Source organism: Anguilla rostrata, chromosome 7 (genome assembly GCF_018555375.3).
Source record: "Anguilla rostrata isolate EN2019 chromosome 7, ASM1855537v3, whole genome shotgun sequence".
NCBI lineage: Eukaryota > Metazoa > Chordata > Actinopteri > Anguilliformes > Anguillidae > Anguilla > Anguilla rostrata.
Window position 1 is genome coordinate 53,523,042 of NC_057939.1, and position 21,083 is coordinate 53,544,124.

General features: G+C 41.1%; 1 protein-coding gene and 1 long non-coding RNA gene across 3 annotated transcripts in view; one reads left to right on the plus strand and one right to left on the minus strand.

The window, feature by feature from the left end:
- gpm6aa (glycoprotein M6Aa) overlaps nt 1-14,419 on the plus strand; it is a 35,241-nt gene extending 20,822 nt beyond the window's left edge. For both annotated transcript variants that reach the window (XM_064345164.1, XM_064345163.1), the window contains exons 2-7: nt 5,662-5,854; nt 7,411-7,567; nt 8,340-8,493; nt 9,015-9,091; nt 9,613-9,678; nt 11,999-14,419. In XM_064345164.1, coding sequence (XP_064201234.1) covers nt 5,662-5,854; nt 7,411-7,567; nt 8,340-8,493; nt 9,015-9,091; nt 9,613-9,678; nt 11,999-12,151 — 800 coding nt within the window. In that variant the 3' untranslated portion in view covers nt 12,152-14,419. The remainder of the gene's footprint in view (nt 1-5,661; nt 5,855-7,410; nt 7,568-8,339; nt 8,494-9,014; nt 9,092-9,612; nt 9,679-11,998) is intronic.
- Nucleotides 14,420-17,390: 2,971 nt separating this feature from the next.
- Nucleotides 17,391-21,083, minus strand: part of LOC135260049 (uncharacterized) — a 38,644-nt gene continuing 34,951 nt past the window's right edge. Inside the window, exons 3-4 of the long non-coding RNA XR_010331458.1 lie at nt 18,615-18,686; nt 17,391-18,100 (exon numbers count right to left, since the gene is read on the minus strand). This is a non-coding gene — a long non-coding RNA (uncharacterized LOC135260049). The remainder of the gene's footprint in view (nt 18,101-18,614; nt 18,687-21,083) is intronic.

Sequence of the window (21,083 nt, forward strand, 5' to 3'; positions counted from 1 at the left end):
AAGCGTGTTCTCCGTCTCAAGGATTGTATTGACTGGCTGCCAAACCTTCGGCACTTACTGCCAATCAGAGAATGTGTGAAGAGGCCACTGCTTGCAAGGGTAATATCCTGCTGCATCGTCTCTGTATATGAGGAGCAACCTGTTTTCAATCCTGGGCGATGTAGAGCAGTCTGAATCACTTCAGTGCTCACCACAATCAGATGCATTAGTGGAGATTCTTCTCGTAAGTGTGTGTGTGTGTGTGTGTGTGGGGTAGCCATTTTTGCCTCTATGATTGCCTTCAGAGATAAGGAGGTGTCATGAACCCCATTTGAAGACTGTTCTCGGATGAAAGGCGACAGCCTTTTCCCGCAAACCTGCTTTGCGGTTGTCAATCTTTAAAACACGCCCCACACTCCCAAGTTTGAGCAACATCAGATCAGTGTACAGGTGTGAAGGTGTGGTATCATAGCAAGGGAAACAACCGCGGATCATTAGCATCCACATCAACCACATAAGTACTGTTCTAAACCTTATGCAATTGTGTGGAATCACGCCTGGTTTGTTGTGCTGTCCAGTCTGTCTCGCTGTACGTTCCTAGCAATGGTGTCAGCGTGTCATGCCTTTGGTGTTTTCACAAAATGTAGGCGTACTGAAGACGTGTGTTATTGACAGACACGTTTAAATGGAAAAAAACTGCTTTCCCGATTAAACAAATGCACAATTGATTATGGACGGATCCGTGTTTGGCTAACAACCTCGTCCGCCGTTGTTGCTATGGTAACACTGTCACAATAGCATCCTTCTCCATCTCTCCAAGCTCTCATATGTATTTATTCATCTTTCGCACTTTCATTAATATTTGATTTTTTTAAAATGTAAGATAATGTTTTATATATGCCAAAAAAGCAACTGTGCCTGTTCTGAAGGTGTATGTATCAGCATTTAAGTATGGTTAAAGTAGGATAAGGTAGTATCTTGTAAACATTACAGGTTAATTTTCCTCCTGTTGAAACACAGTGATCCACAGAGCTGTGCTATACTCGGAATTTGAATACAATGTAAGATACATTATATTTATATTTATATAAAAATTCGTATTTGTTATAGTAATGTCGTGGAAGGCAACTGAAATTGCAGTTTCTTTAAATATAACTGAAAGCACGCAGAGACGGGTATACCATTATTTATGAAAACAACACGAATGCACGAAGGCATACATTGACATTCTGTCAACGCATTCCCCAGTGCTGATTTAATATTGCTGGGGAAATTGAGTGTTGCTGGTTCTAAATGGTACCATCTATGGTTTTCTGGTTGAGTTGTCTAAAGCTGATTATGGAAAATCGGCGTCAGAGGTACTTGAAGGTTTTGGGCTGTCAGTCTTTATAGCCTATCATGGAAGAACGTAGAACACTCGTTCTGTGTGATTATGCAGTTACGTTCGATTATAAGTATGTTTTGCTTTTATGACATTTCAAATCTAGTGTTATGCCCTGTCTGGTTTAGTTTGTATTACGCCCCATGTCAATTCAGTTTATAGATATATTTTGCGCTCTTTTCATTGCATTCGCAGTTAGCATTTTACCAGTCAAAATCAATTGATGTTAAACATGTAGCCTATAACTGTGCATGTTTGAGCATAAAATGAAGCAGAACCGTAACTCAGGCAAAATAATTTTGAATCCAGACACATCCTATTCGAGCGTATAAAACGAACCGTCTGTCCCGCGGTTTCGAAGCTATATTCCCACCGTACGCAATTGAGTCTCATTGATGTTAAGCGCTCGCACGTAGCAAATGTCTGTATAAAGCGACAGGACAGTCGTAGCGGAGATACCATTGTTTTGAGACAATGGATGACTGGGTATAGCAGACACGCATGATAAAAACATGGGATTCCCTGACGTTTTTTTTAAGGGGGGGGGGGGGGGGGGGAATTACGTCTGTGCTCCTGCAGATACACCAACCGGGTTTTCAAGCGCGAGGCAGGTTTTTTCCCCCCCTCCCAGCCTTGATAGCTGTACTTGTTATTCTAGTCAGGATCCTGGTAGAAGCAGCAATGGAGCTTGTCAGACCAGCGCAGCGTTGAGCTGCTTTCTTTGCAGTGAAAGAAGGGCGGGGGGAGAAAACAACGTCTTTACCATTCAGCATCGCGTTAATGGTTTTTTTTTTAACGATTTTAATACATTTAGGGAACCTACAAAGGAAAAAAGAAAATAAAACATTTCTTTCACGTATTTCACATTATCACGATTGTGGATGAATTTGCATTGTTTTATGAGCTATGAAAACACTGATCTGATCTTGAAGTTCATTTATTCATATGATTTATTTTGGCAGTATTCCCATTACCCTCGTTAAACTAAATCACATCTCGTTTAGCTCATAAGTACACCATACTTCAAGTGTATTCTACATATATGCAACCTAATTAAGCTTACAGATATGGGCTGAAAGTTAAGCTTGTACCTTCAGACTGTTCACTTCTGAGGAGTAAATGGAATATCAGTGATAAAGTTCATCAGCACGAATATATATCCATGCGTTCCATTTCTGTTTAAGGACAATATTCTAAAAGTATCAACATACTTCCCAGTTTTGTCAAATACAGTAGGCAACTCAGTAATGGAAAGTTGAAAATCCATCAAAATCGAGCATTCTCCAAAAGACAGGCTCCAATAGACTGGCAGTGCATATGCTGTTAAATCTGTCCCCATTCTATTAACAACTCTGATGGCAGAATTAGCTTTGGGTAAATTTCAGTTAGTTCTGCTTTCCTGAAAACATATTTTTTTTAATATACTTTTGATATTTCTACAGTTAAACGTCATGCTTAACAGAATGTACCCTTAAATTACTGTGAGACGGCTGCTGCATGCAGTAATTACAGTGTGCAGGACAACCGTTATATTTCAAAAGGACCTAATTAATTCATCACCAAACTGAATTAATTTTACAGTTGAATGAACAATTAAAAGTAGGCAGTTACAAATCAATTGACTAATTCATGAAAAAGAATGAGCATTAAATAATATAAATTCCTAACAAAAATGTATTGTAGATTTTATTGGTGATTTTCAACATTTTTTTTTTTCGTGAAAGAAATTTAAAGCACAAAATGTTGTGCTGTGAAACTTTGAAATATGTGTGAACATTTGTTTTGGACTACCAAAGTAATACCTGCACTGTATCAAGGTTATACATTTAATTCTGTAATAAACAAGAACATTGTCAGTTTAGTCAGTTTAATTGACAGTGAAGCCGCAAAACACGTCTGCATATTTTAAAGTAGGAAAAACAAAATTATTACCAGAAAATTAATGTTTGGTCCTAAACAAGGAAATAATGCATTTAACTCATGAAACAGAGGAACATTTCAATATAGATTGTCATTAACTTCATTACTTTAATCTCAGTAGTAAGTAAGATCCTAAATCAACAAAGAGTGTGGAGATCGGTCATTCGTTTTCATAAATAAACAGCAGGAAATACCAGTTTTAATTTGGGAAACTTTCCACTGCAGGTTGAGCTAAAGATTTCCATTTAAATTGCTTTCAGTCTGGGAACAGTTTGGCTGATCCTGTGGCTACTGGAGATAGCATTTTCTGATAAGGAACTACTGAACTCAAGGAGCGCTCAATCTTGGAGAAAACTCCTTCTTGAGTGTGTATTTCATATTCATAAACTAGCGTCTTTTCAAAAATTTTCGAATAAGTCTCCAGCCACTTCCTAATCAAAGCACCATCACATGAATACAAGTATACTCGTTCAGTCCACTTTGCCGAAAAATATATCTGGGAAAAAAAAGCTTTCCATTTACTCTCCAGAATATCTGTCAGTTTGACAAATGATGCATCCACACAGAGTAAAATAAAACGGCAAGATTCCAGGTGAAGTATTTAAGTCGAATTTCTGAATTCAACAAATTCATTCATTCATTACTTTCAGAACCTGGATTTTGTGCCTCTGTTTGGGGCAGGACCCCACAGGAAGTGGGGTGCAGGTGTGGGCCCAGCACAGAGAGGGGGGCCTATTGAGGGTCCAGCTGGGACGGGTCAGAGAAATGATACTGGGGAAGTGGGAAAGTGGGAAAGTTCTCCCGAAACACACACAGGAGCGTGAGGCAAAGGGAAGGGGAAGGGGAGATGAGGTCTGGGGGTGGGGGTGGGGGGTGGTCATACAGGACACATGGGCCAGCATTGCACATACCGCTGCTTTGTCCTAAGCCAACAGGAGCTCTGCTGCTGACTCCAGGTGCCCTATCATAAGTGCCATATCACCTGTCAGTGGGTAATAAAAGCGTATACAGGCAAAAGCTGTTTCTGTTACGGTATACCCAGCCATGTCCGATTCGCTGGCTGCAATGCTGCAAGCGCACATTTGAAAAAGAATGCCTTGCTATAAGGTTTGGTCCTTTTCACACACAAAAAAAAGTCTGTACAGTAGAAATCTGTGGTATTAATAAAGGCTGTGTGGAAAAGCAGCCAGGAGATGCAGCGATTAGATTCAAACTCGGCAAGGCATATTTTGGTGAAATTCTCAGTCTCGCTGTGGGTGGAATAAGTAGGGGAAGAGACGCTGGGTTCTTGGCTTGCTTCTTGGTGACCAGATTCTTGGCATCCAGCTCGGCGCTGAGATGAACAGAATGAAGCCTTTTCTCTTTCGATGAAGGGATACGCAGGCGGGTGAACAAAGAGCCGATTTCTTCCTCAGAAGATCACGCCGAAAAGATTCAACGATAAGTCACTCTGCGTGCCAGCACGCGGCCTTCCCTCTGGATTCTCCCAGGTGTCAAGTGGGGATGGTCGTACATCTTCCCCGACACAACACATTGCTGGTGTTTAAAGGGCGCAGGCGGAGGGGTGGTTTTTTGGGGGGCTTTTTTTTAAAAATGAGACCAACATGTAGTCTGCGCGTTGTTGTTCGTCTGCTGCATATCTGCTAAGACGGTAGCACGGAACAACACTGAACCAGGTGACATAACTGACATTGTGATTCGAATTCGGCCTCACAAAACCAAAGTGCCTTATGGGATGTACCTGCATGTTTTGGAGTGATGAGGGAGATTCCTTTGGCCTTTGGAAGCAGAAAGTGGTCTGCGGCATGGAAATTAATTGGGAGTTATAGTGCCCCAATTCATTTTTTGCTTATTGAAGTAAGCAATGGTTCGTCTACAAAGTAGCATATGAAGACATATGCGAGATATAACTTGAAAGCTATAGCTTCTTACAGCTCAATTTGGTTTGATGTGAAAAGCTTTAATTTGACGGATGGGTGGTCGTTGTCTCTGCTCCTCATAAATAACACCCTGTTTGTCTTCAGCAGCGCTTGTTGTATTATATGCTGCATCTACAATTAGATCAATACTGCATATTAAGGCAATTCATTTTCCTGAGGAGATTTTAATAGAATCGTCTGCACACTTCTGCCCAGAAACCGCGTCTATTCTTAACTGTCACGCCGGAATCAAACCGGCCCGTTGGTCCCGTGAGTTTTTTCGTACCGTTTTTAAAATAAAACGCGCTCTTTTCCAGGATGCATCAAGAGTAACAATGACAATCTTTTTTCACTGTGTTTTTCAGGGAGCTTGAAGGGCTATACCTGTTCTTTTTCCAGTCCGTCCTCGTGAATGAGACGTGCTGCTTTGCTTATTTTCTTTATTTATTTATTTTTTTAAAGGGTGCTTCGAGTGCTGCATCAAGTGCCTGGGCGGCATTCCGTACCCGTCGCTGATCGCCACCATCTTGCTCTACGCGGGCGTGGCACTCTTCTGTGGCTGCGGGCATGAAGCCCTCTCCGGCACCGTCACCATCCTGCAGAACTACTTCGAGGTGGTCAGAGGACCAATGGACTCTCTGGACGTCTTCACTATGTGAGTACACCTCATGCAGAACTAGGGTACATTTCAAAATATATTACTATATATTGCCATATAAGCAATACAGTGTTTTAGCAATATATGGCAGAACTTTACAATATACTGGACATGTGTAATTTCAGATACTGCTATATATTACACTTGTGAAATGTGTCATTATACATTCCAAAATGTCCAGATTTATCAAATATATTGCATAATAAATTCCGTTGCCATAGGGTATCACAGCCACGAAGGCCATTTTGTAAAATGGCTTGTTTTTGCTGTGTAGGCCCTGGAATGGCACAGTGTGTAAATTCATAAACCTCACTTCCCTCCTGCACGTTTTCATTGATCGTACTGGAAGTAAACGGGTAAAGGCCCATCAAAGCTTACAACACAACACGATGATCCCCTGACATGGGTTAGCCTACATGTGCATGTAAGCTGCAGTGCTTTGCTGCGATAGCAGCTGAACCATCCCCTGCAGCACCAAACCTGTGATTGTGAAGCCGGTTCTTTCATTTAGTGAATCCTCTGTAATGATTTCCTGCTCTTCAACCTCTCCCCTTCAGAGAAACGTTCGCCTGTGTGTGTGAAGGGAGGTTTATTCTGTACATAGCAGCCTTCCTGGTGCATACGTTCATACATTTTGATTTTCATGCTTTGGACTACTGGCAAAAATGGCTCAGTGGATCTTTGAAGCCATCATTTTTTGTTCAAAAAAATTCATAGCCTTGGTCGAGTTTCTCAAAATAGCACTGAGCCACAAAAATTTCATTTAAACTGATTTTAAATTCAAACCTGCCGCTCATTTTTACACTTTAATTGTGACTGCCCCTCCACCTTGAAGGTGTTGTGAACGGTGTCTTTTTGAAATGCCACGAGAAGCAGTCCAGCAGATTTATTCTTCCGTCCACTGTTTTTCTGGCTCAGTTACACTCAGTTTCTCTGAAATGGACACTCGTATATCCCTAACTTTTGACATTTCAAGGCAGTATATTAGCGTGCGATGTATTTTATGTGAGATTTAAACGGATTTAGTGCCCGTGGCAGCCTTGGCCGAAGCACACAATGAGCCATCGATTTTCTGTGCTCGTCAGCATCGGGCTGGCCCCCCAGTCCCGCAGAGGAAGAGCGGGGCGCGCTCAAATCTCTCCGGGACGTCCCGGGCGCACCTGTTCAGCACGGCCGTGCCAGCGGAGGGAGGGAGAGAGAGACAGAGAGAGAGAGAGAGAGAGAGAGAGAGGCCTGTGCCCGTGTGTCCCTAACTGCCTCAAGATGTAAACACGACGTCCCGCCGCCTCTCCTGGGCGAAAAACACGCTTGCCGTTTCACACCCAAACCCGAGACATTCACACCACGGCCCCATTCCTGTATGAACCACCGTGCCACGGTGACACTGCGTTTTGTCTAGTCTTACCGTTCCTTACGAGTGTATTTACTGTAAGCATTTAGTGTAAACCCTTATCCATTATTATTACTATAATGACCAGTATAATCCATTTATTTTAAACATTACGCTATACCTGTATGTGCAGAGCAGCATTAAGCATTCCGTCCCTCTGCAGGATCGACATCATCAAATACGTGATCTACGGAATCGCGTCCGCGTTCTTCGTGTACGGCATCCTGCTGATGGTGGAGGGCTTCTTCACCACCGGAGCCATCAGGGACCTGTACGGCGACTTCAAGATCACCACCTGCGGCCGCTGCGTCAGCGCCTGGGTACGGGGGGGGGGGGGCAGTACGCGCACACGGCAGGAAGGGGGAGGGGTTTACACCGCGCGTCTGACAGAGCAGTATATCAGTGTCGCGTCCCTGATTTGCCAAGGATATTTGGTGGCCACAGTTGGAATGGGATTGCTTTTGCAAATATACACATTTAATGTTGAAAGATGAGAATATATGTTATGACTTTTGATAGTATTCTGTCTGTTGAGCTTTGTCTACACTCTCACCAAAAAAGGTACAAAAATAGTGCCCAAAAACGCACAAGCACAAGTCACTAGCTGGTACCCTGTAGGTACATAAATTTGTAACCATAGGCAGCCATACATAATTCATTCGTATATGGACTGCATTTATATAGCGCTTTTATCCAAAGCGCTTTACAATTGATGCCTCTCATTCGCCAGAGCAGTTAGGGGTCAGGTGTCTTGCTCAAGGACACTTCGACACGCCCAGGGCGGGGTATGAACCGGCAACCCTCCGACTGCCAGACAATCGGTCTTACCTCCTGGGCTATGTCGCCCCGTATCCGTTCTGCTTGTAAAAGGTACTTATTACTAACCTAATAGAACATTGCGTTTATAGCATACGTTTAGGAAATGCTTTGATCCTTAAAGAAAAAGACCGTACCCCTGCTGTACCTGTATTTCAGAGAGTGTATGTAGAGCTTGTTGCCCAGGTGCCCTAACCTGCAGGTGTCAGGTGAGCGTGTCGCCGCTGCGCGAGCGGGTTTCTGACGGACGGGACGCGCTCTTTCTCCCCGCCGTAGTTCATCATGCTGACCTACGTGTTCATGCTGGCCTGGCTGGGCCTGACGGCCTTCACCTCCCTGCCCGTCTTCATGTACTTCAACATCTGGACCGTCTGCCAGAACACCACCGCCGTGGAGGGGGCCAACCTGTGCCTGGACCTGCGCCAGTTCGGTGCGCCAGTTTACCGTCCCAGCAGCGATTCCGTTTACACGCAGGGCACTGAGACATGCCAATAAGCGTGCCTGCTTTTATATAAATACAATGAAATATCTAGATGTACTATTATTATTATTATTATTGTGCCCTACGATGGTCTAGTGAACTGTCTAGGCTGTTTTCCTGCCTCTCGTGCCCAATGCATGCTGGGATAGGCTCCAGCACCTCCTGCGACCCTGACCAGGAATAAGCTGGTATAGATAACGGATGGATGGCTGGATTATCATTACAGTGGTCCAAGCCTCTGCTTAGTATACGTGTCATTTCTTCATATACACAATTTTCAAAAAAGTATGTCATATTGCAAAAACAGCTTTAGCCTTCTGACTTTACTTTGTAGTCGTATCGTAGACCGCAGTCTGTGTGTTGACTGATGCTAGGAAAGCAGGTTCAGGATACATGACGTGGTGCAGACACTAAGCCGTGGAGCAGTACTTTCAGGGGAGTCACTGGATCCTGCGAATGTTTTATTTCAGGGATTGTGACAATCGGCGAGGAGAAGAAGGTCTGCACTGGGTCGGAGAAGTTCTTCAAAATGTGCGAATCAAATGAGGTCAGTTCTATACGTATATATGTGCACAGACGGAAGCTTATGTAGCCATCCCAAGCTTGACTGTTGCAGTTCTGGAGGTGAATTTAAACAGCACTGGTGCATCCTGTATCCTGTACAACAGCTACAGAATTGTACTGTATTATAGACTGTGGGGATATAGATTACTGATGGGAGAAACCTGCAGAGGACAAAATGGTGGGCAAATCGCATATAAGGACTGAACTTTAGGAGCAACAACGCAAGCACAAAATATCTTCCGCCATTTTCTTTAGAAAGGAACGGATTCATGAAAATGAAAGGGTCTTGAACGATGCCATGTGTAAATTGTGTTATTTGTTTTGAAATACGATCAAGCAATGTTTCGTTTGTATGACACACGGGACTGAGTGAATGAGTGACTGAGTGACTGACTGACTGACTGACTGACTGACAGATAAGAGCCCATGACTCGGATGCTATGTGGAGCAGTGTCTATGCCCTCACTCCTGTCACTAATAAAGTTTTATTTGAACACCGTGCAGCTGGACCTGACCTTTCACCTGTTCATCTGCGCTCTGGCAGGAGCTGGGGCAGCCGTCATTGCCATGGTGAGGAGACAGAATATATTGCCTTTTTATCTCGGGGTGAATGTTAGTTGTTATTTGCAGTGATTCCATTGTACCCCCCTCTGCAATGTTTTTCCTTGCTCTGAACACACACAGATAATGCTCTTTCGATGGCCAGTGAGGCTTGAAAAATCCCACCAAAAAATAAAATTAAATAAATGACCACAGCCACAGTGAGGGTAAATCATTTCATTACAATTATAATGATGCATGTTTTTCCAAAGACTTTTAATCACAATGATCATTGATACAAGCTATTAACGACAGTAAATATCTGATTGCTGTCAATGTTACAGTTAATGAAGCATAAACTCATTACTCATAAGAACAGTACATATCTGATTAGTGTCAAAGACGTGTTCAGAATGTGATAGTAGAACAAATTAACTGTCAAATAGCACTGTTCGTCTTGATGAGAACATTATCAATACAATTAACACGTAACGATATGCACGAGAAATGAATTTTATCATGAATGTTCTAATTGCACACCGCGGTTAAAACGCATTGAAGGTTGGTGACCTTTTTGCATTTTGGACAGCGCCTTTATAAGTCAAAGGTTGATTGAAAATATTGCCCTTTTGAGCTGTAATAAACGCGATTAACGGCTTTGGTGTAAAAAGAAAAACAAACAAAAAAACCGCGCTTTATTGCGGGCTGAGAGAATGAGCTGGGAGGTAATATTTTGCTGCAGTACAAAGACTCGCCATTCCTGAGAGAGACGATGGTCTCCCCGCAAACGGCACGGCATATGGTTGCCATGGAAACTGGGGCTGGAAAGGCCAGGCGCTCGCTGAAAGCGCGGCTAAAGTGACTGCGAGGCAACAGTCTTCCAAGAAGGGGGAAGGCAGCGAGCGTTCGGGGGACGATGGCGTCGACTTTAATGAGCCGAAATGCTCGTCACCGCGTCAGGACAATTTAGACTAAAAACAAATTACTTAGATTCTTTCTGCTAATTAGTGTGGTGTATCTTTTGTTCGCGTCCAGTTTTTATTGTAGAAGGTGTAAAATAAATATTCCTTCCCAACCTCACTTTCAGCAAAAAGGGGAATTGTTGCAATTATGAATACTAAAACAAATATATTTGGACATTCAGAGTCATTATTAGTTCATCCTGTGAGGATTTTCAATATGAGGAAAATTAAGTGATTAATTTAAGCCAGATATAAACTCTGTAGGTGATATAAACTCCTCAGCCTGAAATTAAATTATGGCCACTATAGGTTGAGAACAATCAAATGGGAAATAGAAAGGGCAGCATTTTACATAAGATAAGTTCATTTGTTTGCTTTTATATTTATTAGTTTTATCTTTTAGCTTGAACAATGATGCACTTAAAGAAACAACCACATTACACTTATGGGAAAGAATAGTTATCTGTATCTTCTTCACAAGCGGACAGTTGTATCTATACAAAAACACACAGCATATTGTGACTATGAAAAGTAAACAAAGAGGATCTTTTGTTATATTGTACTGCATGCTTTTTCAAAACATGTTTTAGCAGTATTTTGTATTGTTACTGAAGAAAAATAACGCACACATATATTTTTAGGCCTGTTCCAAGTCCTCAAAAATTGTTTACTGATTTATTTTCAGAATAATTATAGTCAGGAGTTAAAACACACATTCACTGGCGAGCTGCACATTGGTGAGCCTCACATTTCCAACATACAGTACAATCCTGCCACCTGCTGGTTGTTTTCTGAAATGTAACATTGTGTGAAATGAGTGCTAAGCGTGGGCCTCACACGGTCTTAGCAGATGCTGTCTGTATGGTGGAAAATACTTTTCTGTTTTGCGTCATTGTGTAACAGGTGATGAGCGCAAAATTTTGATCCTAAATTTTGTCACAATAAAGGTTAAAGGTCTGGGAAAGTACTGCACACATCTCGAAAGGAAACTTTTCAACAGGACACAGAGCTGTCAAGAGGATTTACTCAGGCTCGTTGCCCTTAACGAGTGGGGAAGCCATGGTGTTTTCAGTGTTGTCAAAGTGACATAATTCTATTAATTCAGAGGCCTTACTTGCGCAGACTACAAAGCCATCCAATGTCTTGCACTAATCGCGAACTAAAGTCTATGCGGAATTCATGACACGCACTGTGTTAAATAGGCGGTATAATAATGTACCCACCACGATTTTATTTATTGAAAATTGGATCCGCTAATTCGGTGTGTGTTTTTTTACGTCACAATTATCAATGAATATAGGTTTTGGACAGTGTGAACCATATTGTCAACTAGGCTTCTACACATGCTTTATAGGCTACTAACACGAGATAATGTTTTTCTTTTTCAGATTCACTATCTGATGGTGCTCTCTGCCAATTGGGCTTACGTGAAAGATGCGTGCAGAATGCAGAAGTACGAGGATATCAAATCGAAGGAAGAGCAGGAGCTTCACGATATCCATTCCACCCGCTCCAAAGAGCGACTCAACGCCTACACATAAAGCACACGCGCTAGTCCCTGCCTTGCTCACGTCAGTACGGGGGGCGGGGCGGGGCTACACTGAGTTTATGGGCGTGTCTCAGTAAGGTGGTCAGGGGGACCGTACCGTCGCCCTAACAGCGTTCCTGACGACCGCTCTTTACCTCTTTACAGGACTGAGTTCTTTTCTTTTCTTTTCTTCGACTACGTACTGCCTCGTTTTCAGATTCACATCAGAGACGACACATCTCAGTCCTTTCATTTCCCAATGTGTGACGTGTCATCCCACGGCAGCTGTCATGGCATTTTATGACTTAATCTGTAGTGCGATTTATTTCCCGCGGCGACACTCATTTCTGTTTGTTTTGGTGGGATGTTGCCTGGGGTTAAATAGTTTCAAACACATTTCCAAAGGGTCACGCGATTTATGTGACACCTCACACATAAACAGGTCATCCTTTTCTATCCAGAAACCAAAATGTCAGCGAATTTGTATAGTGGAACATTTAAACGAAAAGCATTATGAACCACCCGGTATTCAGCATTGGTGTAAATGTTACGCCTTCGTGCCATTTGTATTGTAACTATAGTGTAAGTGCCAGATTTGCATCAAATAGTTACGCCAAAGAACTTTACCACATATTTTGCCCCAAAGTGAAGTTCATTACCATATATTTCTTGAAGATGCCCGTCCATGGGTCCGTAGTGTGTTTTGAAGATTATATAAATTACGTAAATTTGAACATACGAATTTAGCCCAAATTTACGCGTTTACGCCATGCGATTTCGGGTTGGCATAAATGTACGGATTATTTTCCAGCGTATTCTGCCCGTGCTGGTAATGCAATGGATTTAACTGAACCATAAAGTGGCTTCTTTACACGCTGTCTTAGCTTGACCAAACTGGATATTTGTATTGTTTTATTATTATTATTTTTTGCTCCGTGTGCCAAGCCGGTTTTTAAGATGTTGATAAATGACAATATGAGTGTCCGTAACAGAAGAGAGCGCTAACATGGCATGTCGAAAGAGGGATAAAGGTGCTTTACAGAAAAGAGTAGCCAAGCATGAACCCATTCTCATCTGTCAGCCTTTTAGGGTTTGCCTTGGACAGACTGTAATTATATTTTAATTCATTGCAAGCCATACACTCACATGCAAATAATCCTTTTATGGTATTTCGTTTGTTTGTTTTGAAGTAGAACTTTTAAAACACACCTATACAGTTAAAAGCAGTTAATTTTGTCAGTATTCTGCGCTGTATATATATATATCTGTGTAGAAATATTTACGTTTGAGGCAAACACTTAATTTCAGGTCATTTCATAGGATTTTTGTACAAAAAAGCACATCTCGGTGGTTGGGTGATAAATGTTTCCAAATAAATGTATACACTTGTTTAGATATCAGTTTTAAAATGTGACTAAATCAAGGTGAGCTGGTGACTATATACTTTTGGTGGTGCTAAAGTGAGGAGGGACTGTCACATCTGAGAGATAAAACAATTGCTAAGCTATTTACTGTACAACATTAAATGTCGCTCAAAAAAATAAAATAAAAATAAAAAATCTGCCAGGCCATGGGACGGATTTTAAGTCTGTCTTGCCTACTCATAACGCTATAGGACTGCAGTGGTGTCATGTCATTTCGTTGCCTGGCAACTCTTGTTTTGTCAGTGTTTCAGAAAACTAGTTTTGTGCACTTATTAAAACCATTGTGAGCTCTTTCTTGGTGTAAGTGCATTTCTTTTCATATCAGAGCTGAATCTCTGTAATATAACTAGTCATTCAACATTGGTTATGAACAAATCTTGTACTAGGTAAAGACAGTGAATCTAGTTGTTATTTGTGGCATGGTTATGCATTAAATGGTAATAGTTTTACCAATTCAATTTTTTTTTTTCTTTTTTACACTTTGACTGTCTTGCTGGGTCAACTGTGTTATTATATGTGCAGTATTACAGTTCCTCTGCTAACAGTATTATGGGAAATGATATTAGGTTGTAGTGTTTGATTAGATGTCTCTCTATAGTTTGTGATGATTTCCAAACCATGTCTGAAACTGATTCTTGTAATGGTGTTGCGTATTCAGTATTAACCTGATGATGCTTTTTGGCGTTCTCCTCGTATTAGTCTTTTTTGTATTTTCACACAGATTGCTTTGTAGGAGTCTATAAAAATGAATCTGTTTTGTACATACATGTGCCAGCAGCTTGACGGTGGCTTTTTTTGAACTGTAGGAACAATTTGCTTGCATAAATAAAACACACTGTGTACTTGTTAATAATTCATTTTTGGGGTCCGTTTCTTTATTTTTTGCAAGTACGTTTCATTATGTGTACTGTCGAACTGAAGGGGCCATCCTTGCTGGTCATGACATTACATTACAAACACATGCTTTGTGTGTGTTTGTATGTTGTTCTATGTGGACCCCATTTGTAACAGTTAATGGGATCCTCAGACAGAGAGCACACCTGTTTACATGGAATCTTCACTCAACTAACACTGACACAGGAGTGCTTCTTGCCATGGCTATGCTACATCTAAAACTACACTTTCAAACCCAGTTATTTTCCATATAAGCTCAGTCAAAGCCATAGATAGATCAATGCGTGAGTGTGTGCGATTATATGCGCGCACTGGTTTGTTCAAGGGACATGCAATACCACTCCAAACCAGGTGATGGCAGTGATGCCATTCATATCAAATCAAAGCTACAGATTTCAAAAAGCATTCTTGCTTATGTTTAGAACCGGGTGCTTTATTCATGCTGATGTGGACTGATATGAACCCCTGCCAGACAAAACCAAGAAAGCTATTTCATGTAACAGAATACAATAGACGCACAAGGAATGAGCTTGTTTATCTTTACAAAAAACTGCTAATAACCCTTCAGCAATATATAAATGCCACCGCCTTCATCAAAGTTTCATAGCAAATTTGAGGATTATTTCAATGAAATAATCTCTGATTCTCTTCCAATTGATAAAAATGGCATGTTGCTAATGGTTAAGACTGCTTAGTTGAATCAAAAGCTTCAACAAGCATTATTCCACAGTTACACTATTATTTCATGATATTTCACGATAATCACTTCCTAGAAACTGCACAAGGATTATGAGGTACTGGTACATGGATTGAACAGACACGCACTGAAAAGCAGCATTCAGTCAATGTCATGGCTGACCTTGGAGGAATCTACTGTTAATCACGTTCAAAACCAGCATGACATTTCCTGATATAATGGCAGTTCGGAATATGTTAACAAAAGTAATGCATCACCCCATTCTCATCTCTTCAAAATGCAATCTGGAAGAAATCAATATTCACAATGCAGCACACAACAAATCAGCACGACAAGCAGTGTACCCCCCCCCCCCCCAATTTAGATTAATAAAACTGCAGTTACACTATGTCGCTAGTAGCAAACGCAAAAATACGGGTGTCAAACTTGCTGGTTCAGTCAAATAAAATAAAACGGTATGAATATGAAATATCATAGAAATAAGTTTCTCCACTCTGTACACTGTAAAATTATCACTGTGTTGGAGACCTTGGAAAAGACAAAAAACCCAGTGGATGGCAGAGCACCTAATAAAAGAATATATGAATATATATAATGAATATGACTTTTATATCTGTTACAATAGAAACATGAGAAAAGCCTTAACCATAGAAATGTATGTACTTATACGTGAACAAAAAAGCCACAGTGTCTCAGGGGAGTGTAATGATGATTCTTGTATATTTTCTTATAGGATGGTGTCCAGCACTCTACACAGTACTCTATGACATCAATACAACCACCTTTCTTCCCGTATGTTCTATTATTTTGTTTTAAATGTAGTTTAACAAGTATTAATAAAGCCTCCAGTGCTTTAAGTATTGCATTCCATCTGCTCCTCGACGATCCCCAGCTCCCCAGTGTATATTACATTATTACATGACAGAGTGAACCCAAAATGGCTTTGCATTGATTTCAATTTCAAATATAGCAGTTCTCCAGAGTGGTTATACTGGATATGCAGGATGCACCATTTCTTGGGGGGGGGTCCGGCAAACCCCCTTAAAGAGCTTCTTTCTGCCCGTCCTAAAAACCCACGGGGGAACAGAACTCCCAAAGGGAGGAGAAAGTGTTTTCAGTCACAAGACTCCGGAGACCAATAAGGAGGAATTACGGCTATCGGAACGTCAGAATGCCGAATGGCAGAGTTAGCGCCCGGTGCTTCTTCGAATAAATGGCTTCGGTATTATAAAAAAATTAATTTATAAAACGAGGTCGCAGAGGATGCGCTGTGACAGCGGTGGACAGACATCGAGACACAGCAGCTGGCAGAGTTTGTGCAGTGCCACTGCTATCGTGAGTTCTGAGGGGGAAATGCGTTGATTTCATTTAGCTTCCAGTTCTCCGTTATTTCACTGGTACTGCGGTCCAGGGTGCATGCATTATATGTGGCAGGCGTGTTATGCATTCAGGGCAGAAACATATCTGATCTAAAGGGAAATTAATAAGAATTGACTGGTCTGTGCAGACTCATTTTCAGGATTTTGTGCTTTAAGCATGGTACTACAGTACAGCTGGGAGGAGGTATAGTATCACTGTCCAAGCAGCGGTTGGGTTGTTGTTATTTTGGTTAAGGGGCAGCTGTGTTCACTGGTGTCTCATTCTGGATTTGGTCTTGTGCTCATTGAGAGATAATCAATGATGCAGATTTGGAAATCGGGGCAATCACTGAATGTGGATTTCAATAATCAGAATAATTTTTTTGTCGAAAAATATTTCCCCCAGAAACATGTCTATGCCTCTGATAATAAAATTAAAATTAGAATTTGGATTATCATCCCAATATTCATAATTAAATCTTATTAATTGCCAGGAAACGCACACAATTCTCAGAGTGCCGCAGCGACATTATCACATTCACTACAGAGGCGCAATACCTCCCATTTTTAGTTTTTCATCTTTGATTAAACATCCGCAAATCAACTGTCATGGGGTTATCACCTGCTCAGAGTTTGCTAAGAAACAGACATGTCATCTGGTATAACTGCTAATTAAATGAGACAATAGAAGCAGGACCCTTAATACTATGGCTATTCACAACCATGCAGAAGAAGGGCTAGAGATCTCATCTGTTACTCACCCTGGTCAGGACACTCACTCTTTTATTACATAACCCAGTTCTTTATTTCCAGATTATGACTTTATGAAAACATACAATACAGGAGGATCATATACCACATTAATGAGGGGGAGATTTAGGGGATTGTCATTGTATTTATCTGTATATAGTTTTTTTTTTTTTTTAATCCCATTTGCATGACTTGGACGTATTATTTTGTTTGCGATGACACTAAACGGTCATACAGCTTTGAGCAAGCGTGTGAGAGCAGCAATGTGGCGTCCGTGATAAATATGACAAAAGTGCTCACAATCAGCAACAGCAACACCAGCATGCCGCACTGGAGGAAGCCAGAGAGCGTGACATTATAAGAGTAAAAATGGAGATACGAAAAGACAGGATTTACCATGTTGATGAATACGAAAATGAAGAGGGGAAAAAAAAAAACTAATATTTATTCTCACTTGAATAATGAAAACAATTCATTGTAAATAGGGCCTGAAAGAAAGCAGTGATGTCAGAGGAACTCCTGTTAAGAATGAATAGGGTAAACTCTGCAGTCTCTTGTCTGAACATTCTAACGCTGATGTCACAGTCACTACTGGTCATTGAAAGCAGTGGAGTTCTAGAACACTGACGCGCTGACAGTTGGGTGGAACGCGATAAACATTGCAACTGAATTTTTAAACGGTATTTGCTGAGTCAGCAATGCGTCACATATTCAGAGATTTCTTGCAAAGTAACATGAGTCTTAGATGGCAACAGATGGTGTGGGGCAGTATGGGTATAGCCAAGGATCCAGAGACTTTCCCATCTGGATATTCAAGCAAGGCATCAAGCATTCTCAGACTGTATTGCAGCAGTGTTCACACAGTGAAGAACATCAAGAGCTTATGAAATATCATCAATCTTATACTCTGGCCAACATACACCAGGCAGGCCTATTCTCCCGATAACAGAGTTATGGTGTGAGATTCAGTCATGGTTTAATGAACGTATAAAGTCTTAAATTATACCCTTCAATAAAAACCTTCACTTGAACCCATTCATCTGCTGCCTGCTGTAAACTCAACGGGGACGAGAATTGAATAGAAAGAAAAACACTCACATACTACTGCTGTGACAGTTATATGATAGCTTTGATGCAGTCAAGTAGGATTATTTAAGAAATTCGAGCCTTGTTATGTGCCCACCCGCCCCCACCCCCAAATTAACATTATTTCTACTATTGCTAAAGATTTTCCTAGCATGTGGCAACAAGTATTCTGCAGCGAATACTTAAGAAACTCCATAAAAGCCATCAACACACAAGACGTCTGCAAAGTTCTCCCAATGCAGCAGTCTGAGGGAGACGGGTACTCACCGGGGGAGGCAGGCGCGATGCTTTTTCAGACGCTTTCAGAGTGACACCGCGGACTGGGACACAGACAGCTCCCTGTGAGGAAGGAAAAAAATGACAGTCAAGAATATGTTTTTTTTTTTCTTTCTTTCTTTCTTCCTGAAGCACACAGTTGTAAGGGAAATCAAGAGGCTGCCGTTCCACCATAGGGGAACAGAGCAGACGGACACCCTGACCAGTAGGAGCAACTAGAAAGGGAGGAGGTGGTCTCATGTGAACTGTGCAAATATTGCTGCATCGCAAAACATAACCATAGCGGGTAGGATACTGACAACTAGTGAAGCATGATGTCCTCCCAAGACCTATAAATTCATTTTTTGGTCTTAATTTCTTATAGTCTGGTAGGCAGAAACATACACTTACAAGGGACAATCAATAAAAGTAAAGTAAATAATATTTTTGTTCAAATAAAAAAATATTTTCACCGAAATGTTTTTGTTATCCATGACACGTGTAATGCAAAAGTGACAAGCATTCTCCACTGAAATTTATTTTAAATTTGTGTAAATATTGAATCTCTTAGAGACACTGGGGGACACCTACTTCCTACTGTTATCATCCGCTTAGGCTGGCTGACTACCTGAGTGGGACATGTATAACTTCAGAACTTAGTAATAATTCAGGCCAGATTTTTAAGTTTATGCACAGAATGAAATGAATGAAAGTACACGCACGGGCACACACACACGCACACACACCTGCGCACACACACGCACACAGAGTGGCTGTTAGTATAAATCTCCCAGGTGTCCTGGTGCGAGTCACCAAGGTTGACCTCACTCAGGAGGTAAGTGCAGAAATGATCTATTGTGCACGTGTGTGTGTGCATGTGTGTGTGTGCGTGTGCGTGTGTGCTGTGAGGACTGTCCTAGATGTGAGGGACTGGCCAGGTGAGGTAGGGATATGTCACATAACAGAGCTTTATGCTTTAGTCCATATTAAAAATGCTTTTTCTTTTTTTAAGTATTGATTACGGTCATATAAAATGCTAAATATCAAGTTACGATGGCAATAACCTTGAAGGAATGTTTATATTGGCCTATAATAACTATGCAATGATCAGTTTCTCACCCGTAAAATGATGTGTTGACATTTAACCACTTCCTGTTATATGTACCCTGCAGTAATTACAAACACATACAGCACTACACTTTCTAGGATTACGCCCCTTCTTACTAACAATGGCTGTAATTTCCTGGACTGGTTGTTATTATTACTGGTATTAAAAGTAGACATTACACAACGGGGATGCCATCGCACACCCAGAAGAGGAGGAGAAAACCTACATGCATGCAACACTCCAGCTAAACCGATCACCCCCAATGTTTGCGTGATGCTTTTCAGTTTACGGGTTGTGCTTCCAAACCATAGGAGCACCACAGGGTTGGAATTAAGCTCGGTTTCCCCACTTCCTGTTTGAGTGTTTCTGTCGTGCGGCAGGTTTTAAAATCTCATGAGAACGAGACGAAGCACTTCCTGCGCTGCACGTCAGGACGAGTGCCAAAAAGCAGCAGACAACATGATTTTTTCAAAGGATCAAGATCCATCATTTATTACGAAAGGACATTAAATAACCTCAGAAAAAGGGCTATAAATATATGCAATCATGTATTATAAATAGCTCTTCGGCTGTTATGGATGTCACAGTTAACACTAGAAAGATTGTTTAAAAAAAAAAAAAGTTAATTTCATGAATAAGATTTTCATTATTACTTCAATATTCACAAAAGCTTGACTAAGACTTTGATTTTCAGCACTTACATAAACCGATTACATAAACTGATACAACAAAATCATTACCTGTTAATGCCATCACAACAATGTGCATTCGTAATAAACCGTGTGGTTTGTATGGCTGAATATTATTGGTAGGCATGAAAAATAACTGAAATCACTTCAGCAGCTGAATACTCAAGAGTACATAACGACTAAATCAGCCAATTCATTCCCCTGCTATGTAACATCATGTGACCTCTGAACGTGATTAAAACAAAACAGAACTGAAAAGTCTCAGTTATGTAACCTGCAGCCGATATTCAATGCACCTCCATTTTTTGATGGGCTAAATAACAATTAAGTTCTAATTGATAGTTCTCAGAAGATAACAGGGGCATCACCTCCCATCGTACATGACCTTTACTATGACCACCCCTCCTTATAGCAGTTCAGTGGTAATAGGTTTAGAGTTCAGGGGTAAATCTGGAAAATGATTTATCATCATGTCTACAGAGGCAGAATAGTCTTAGCAGAGATGTTGCCAATTTGAGGACCTTTTAAATACTGCAAATCTCAGATCTGATATGAATTTTGGTGGAAGAGGGAGTGAAGTGATAGATCTTATTTGCTTCGCCACATTCAGTGATCTTTGCTCTCTTTTGTCATGAGAGGTGTCCTTTACGCATGGCTTTGAACTCCCATTTCATCATTGCACGT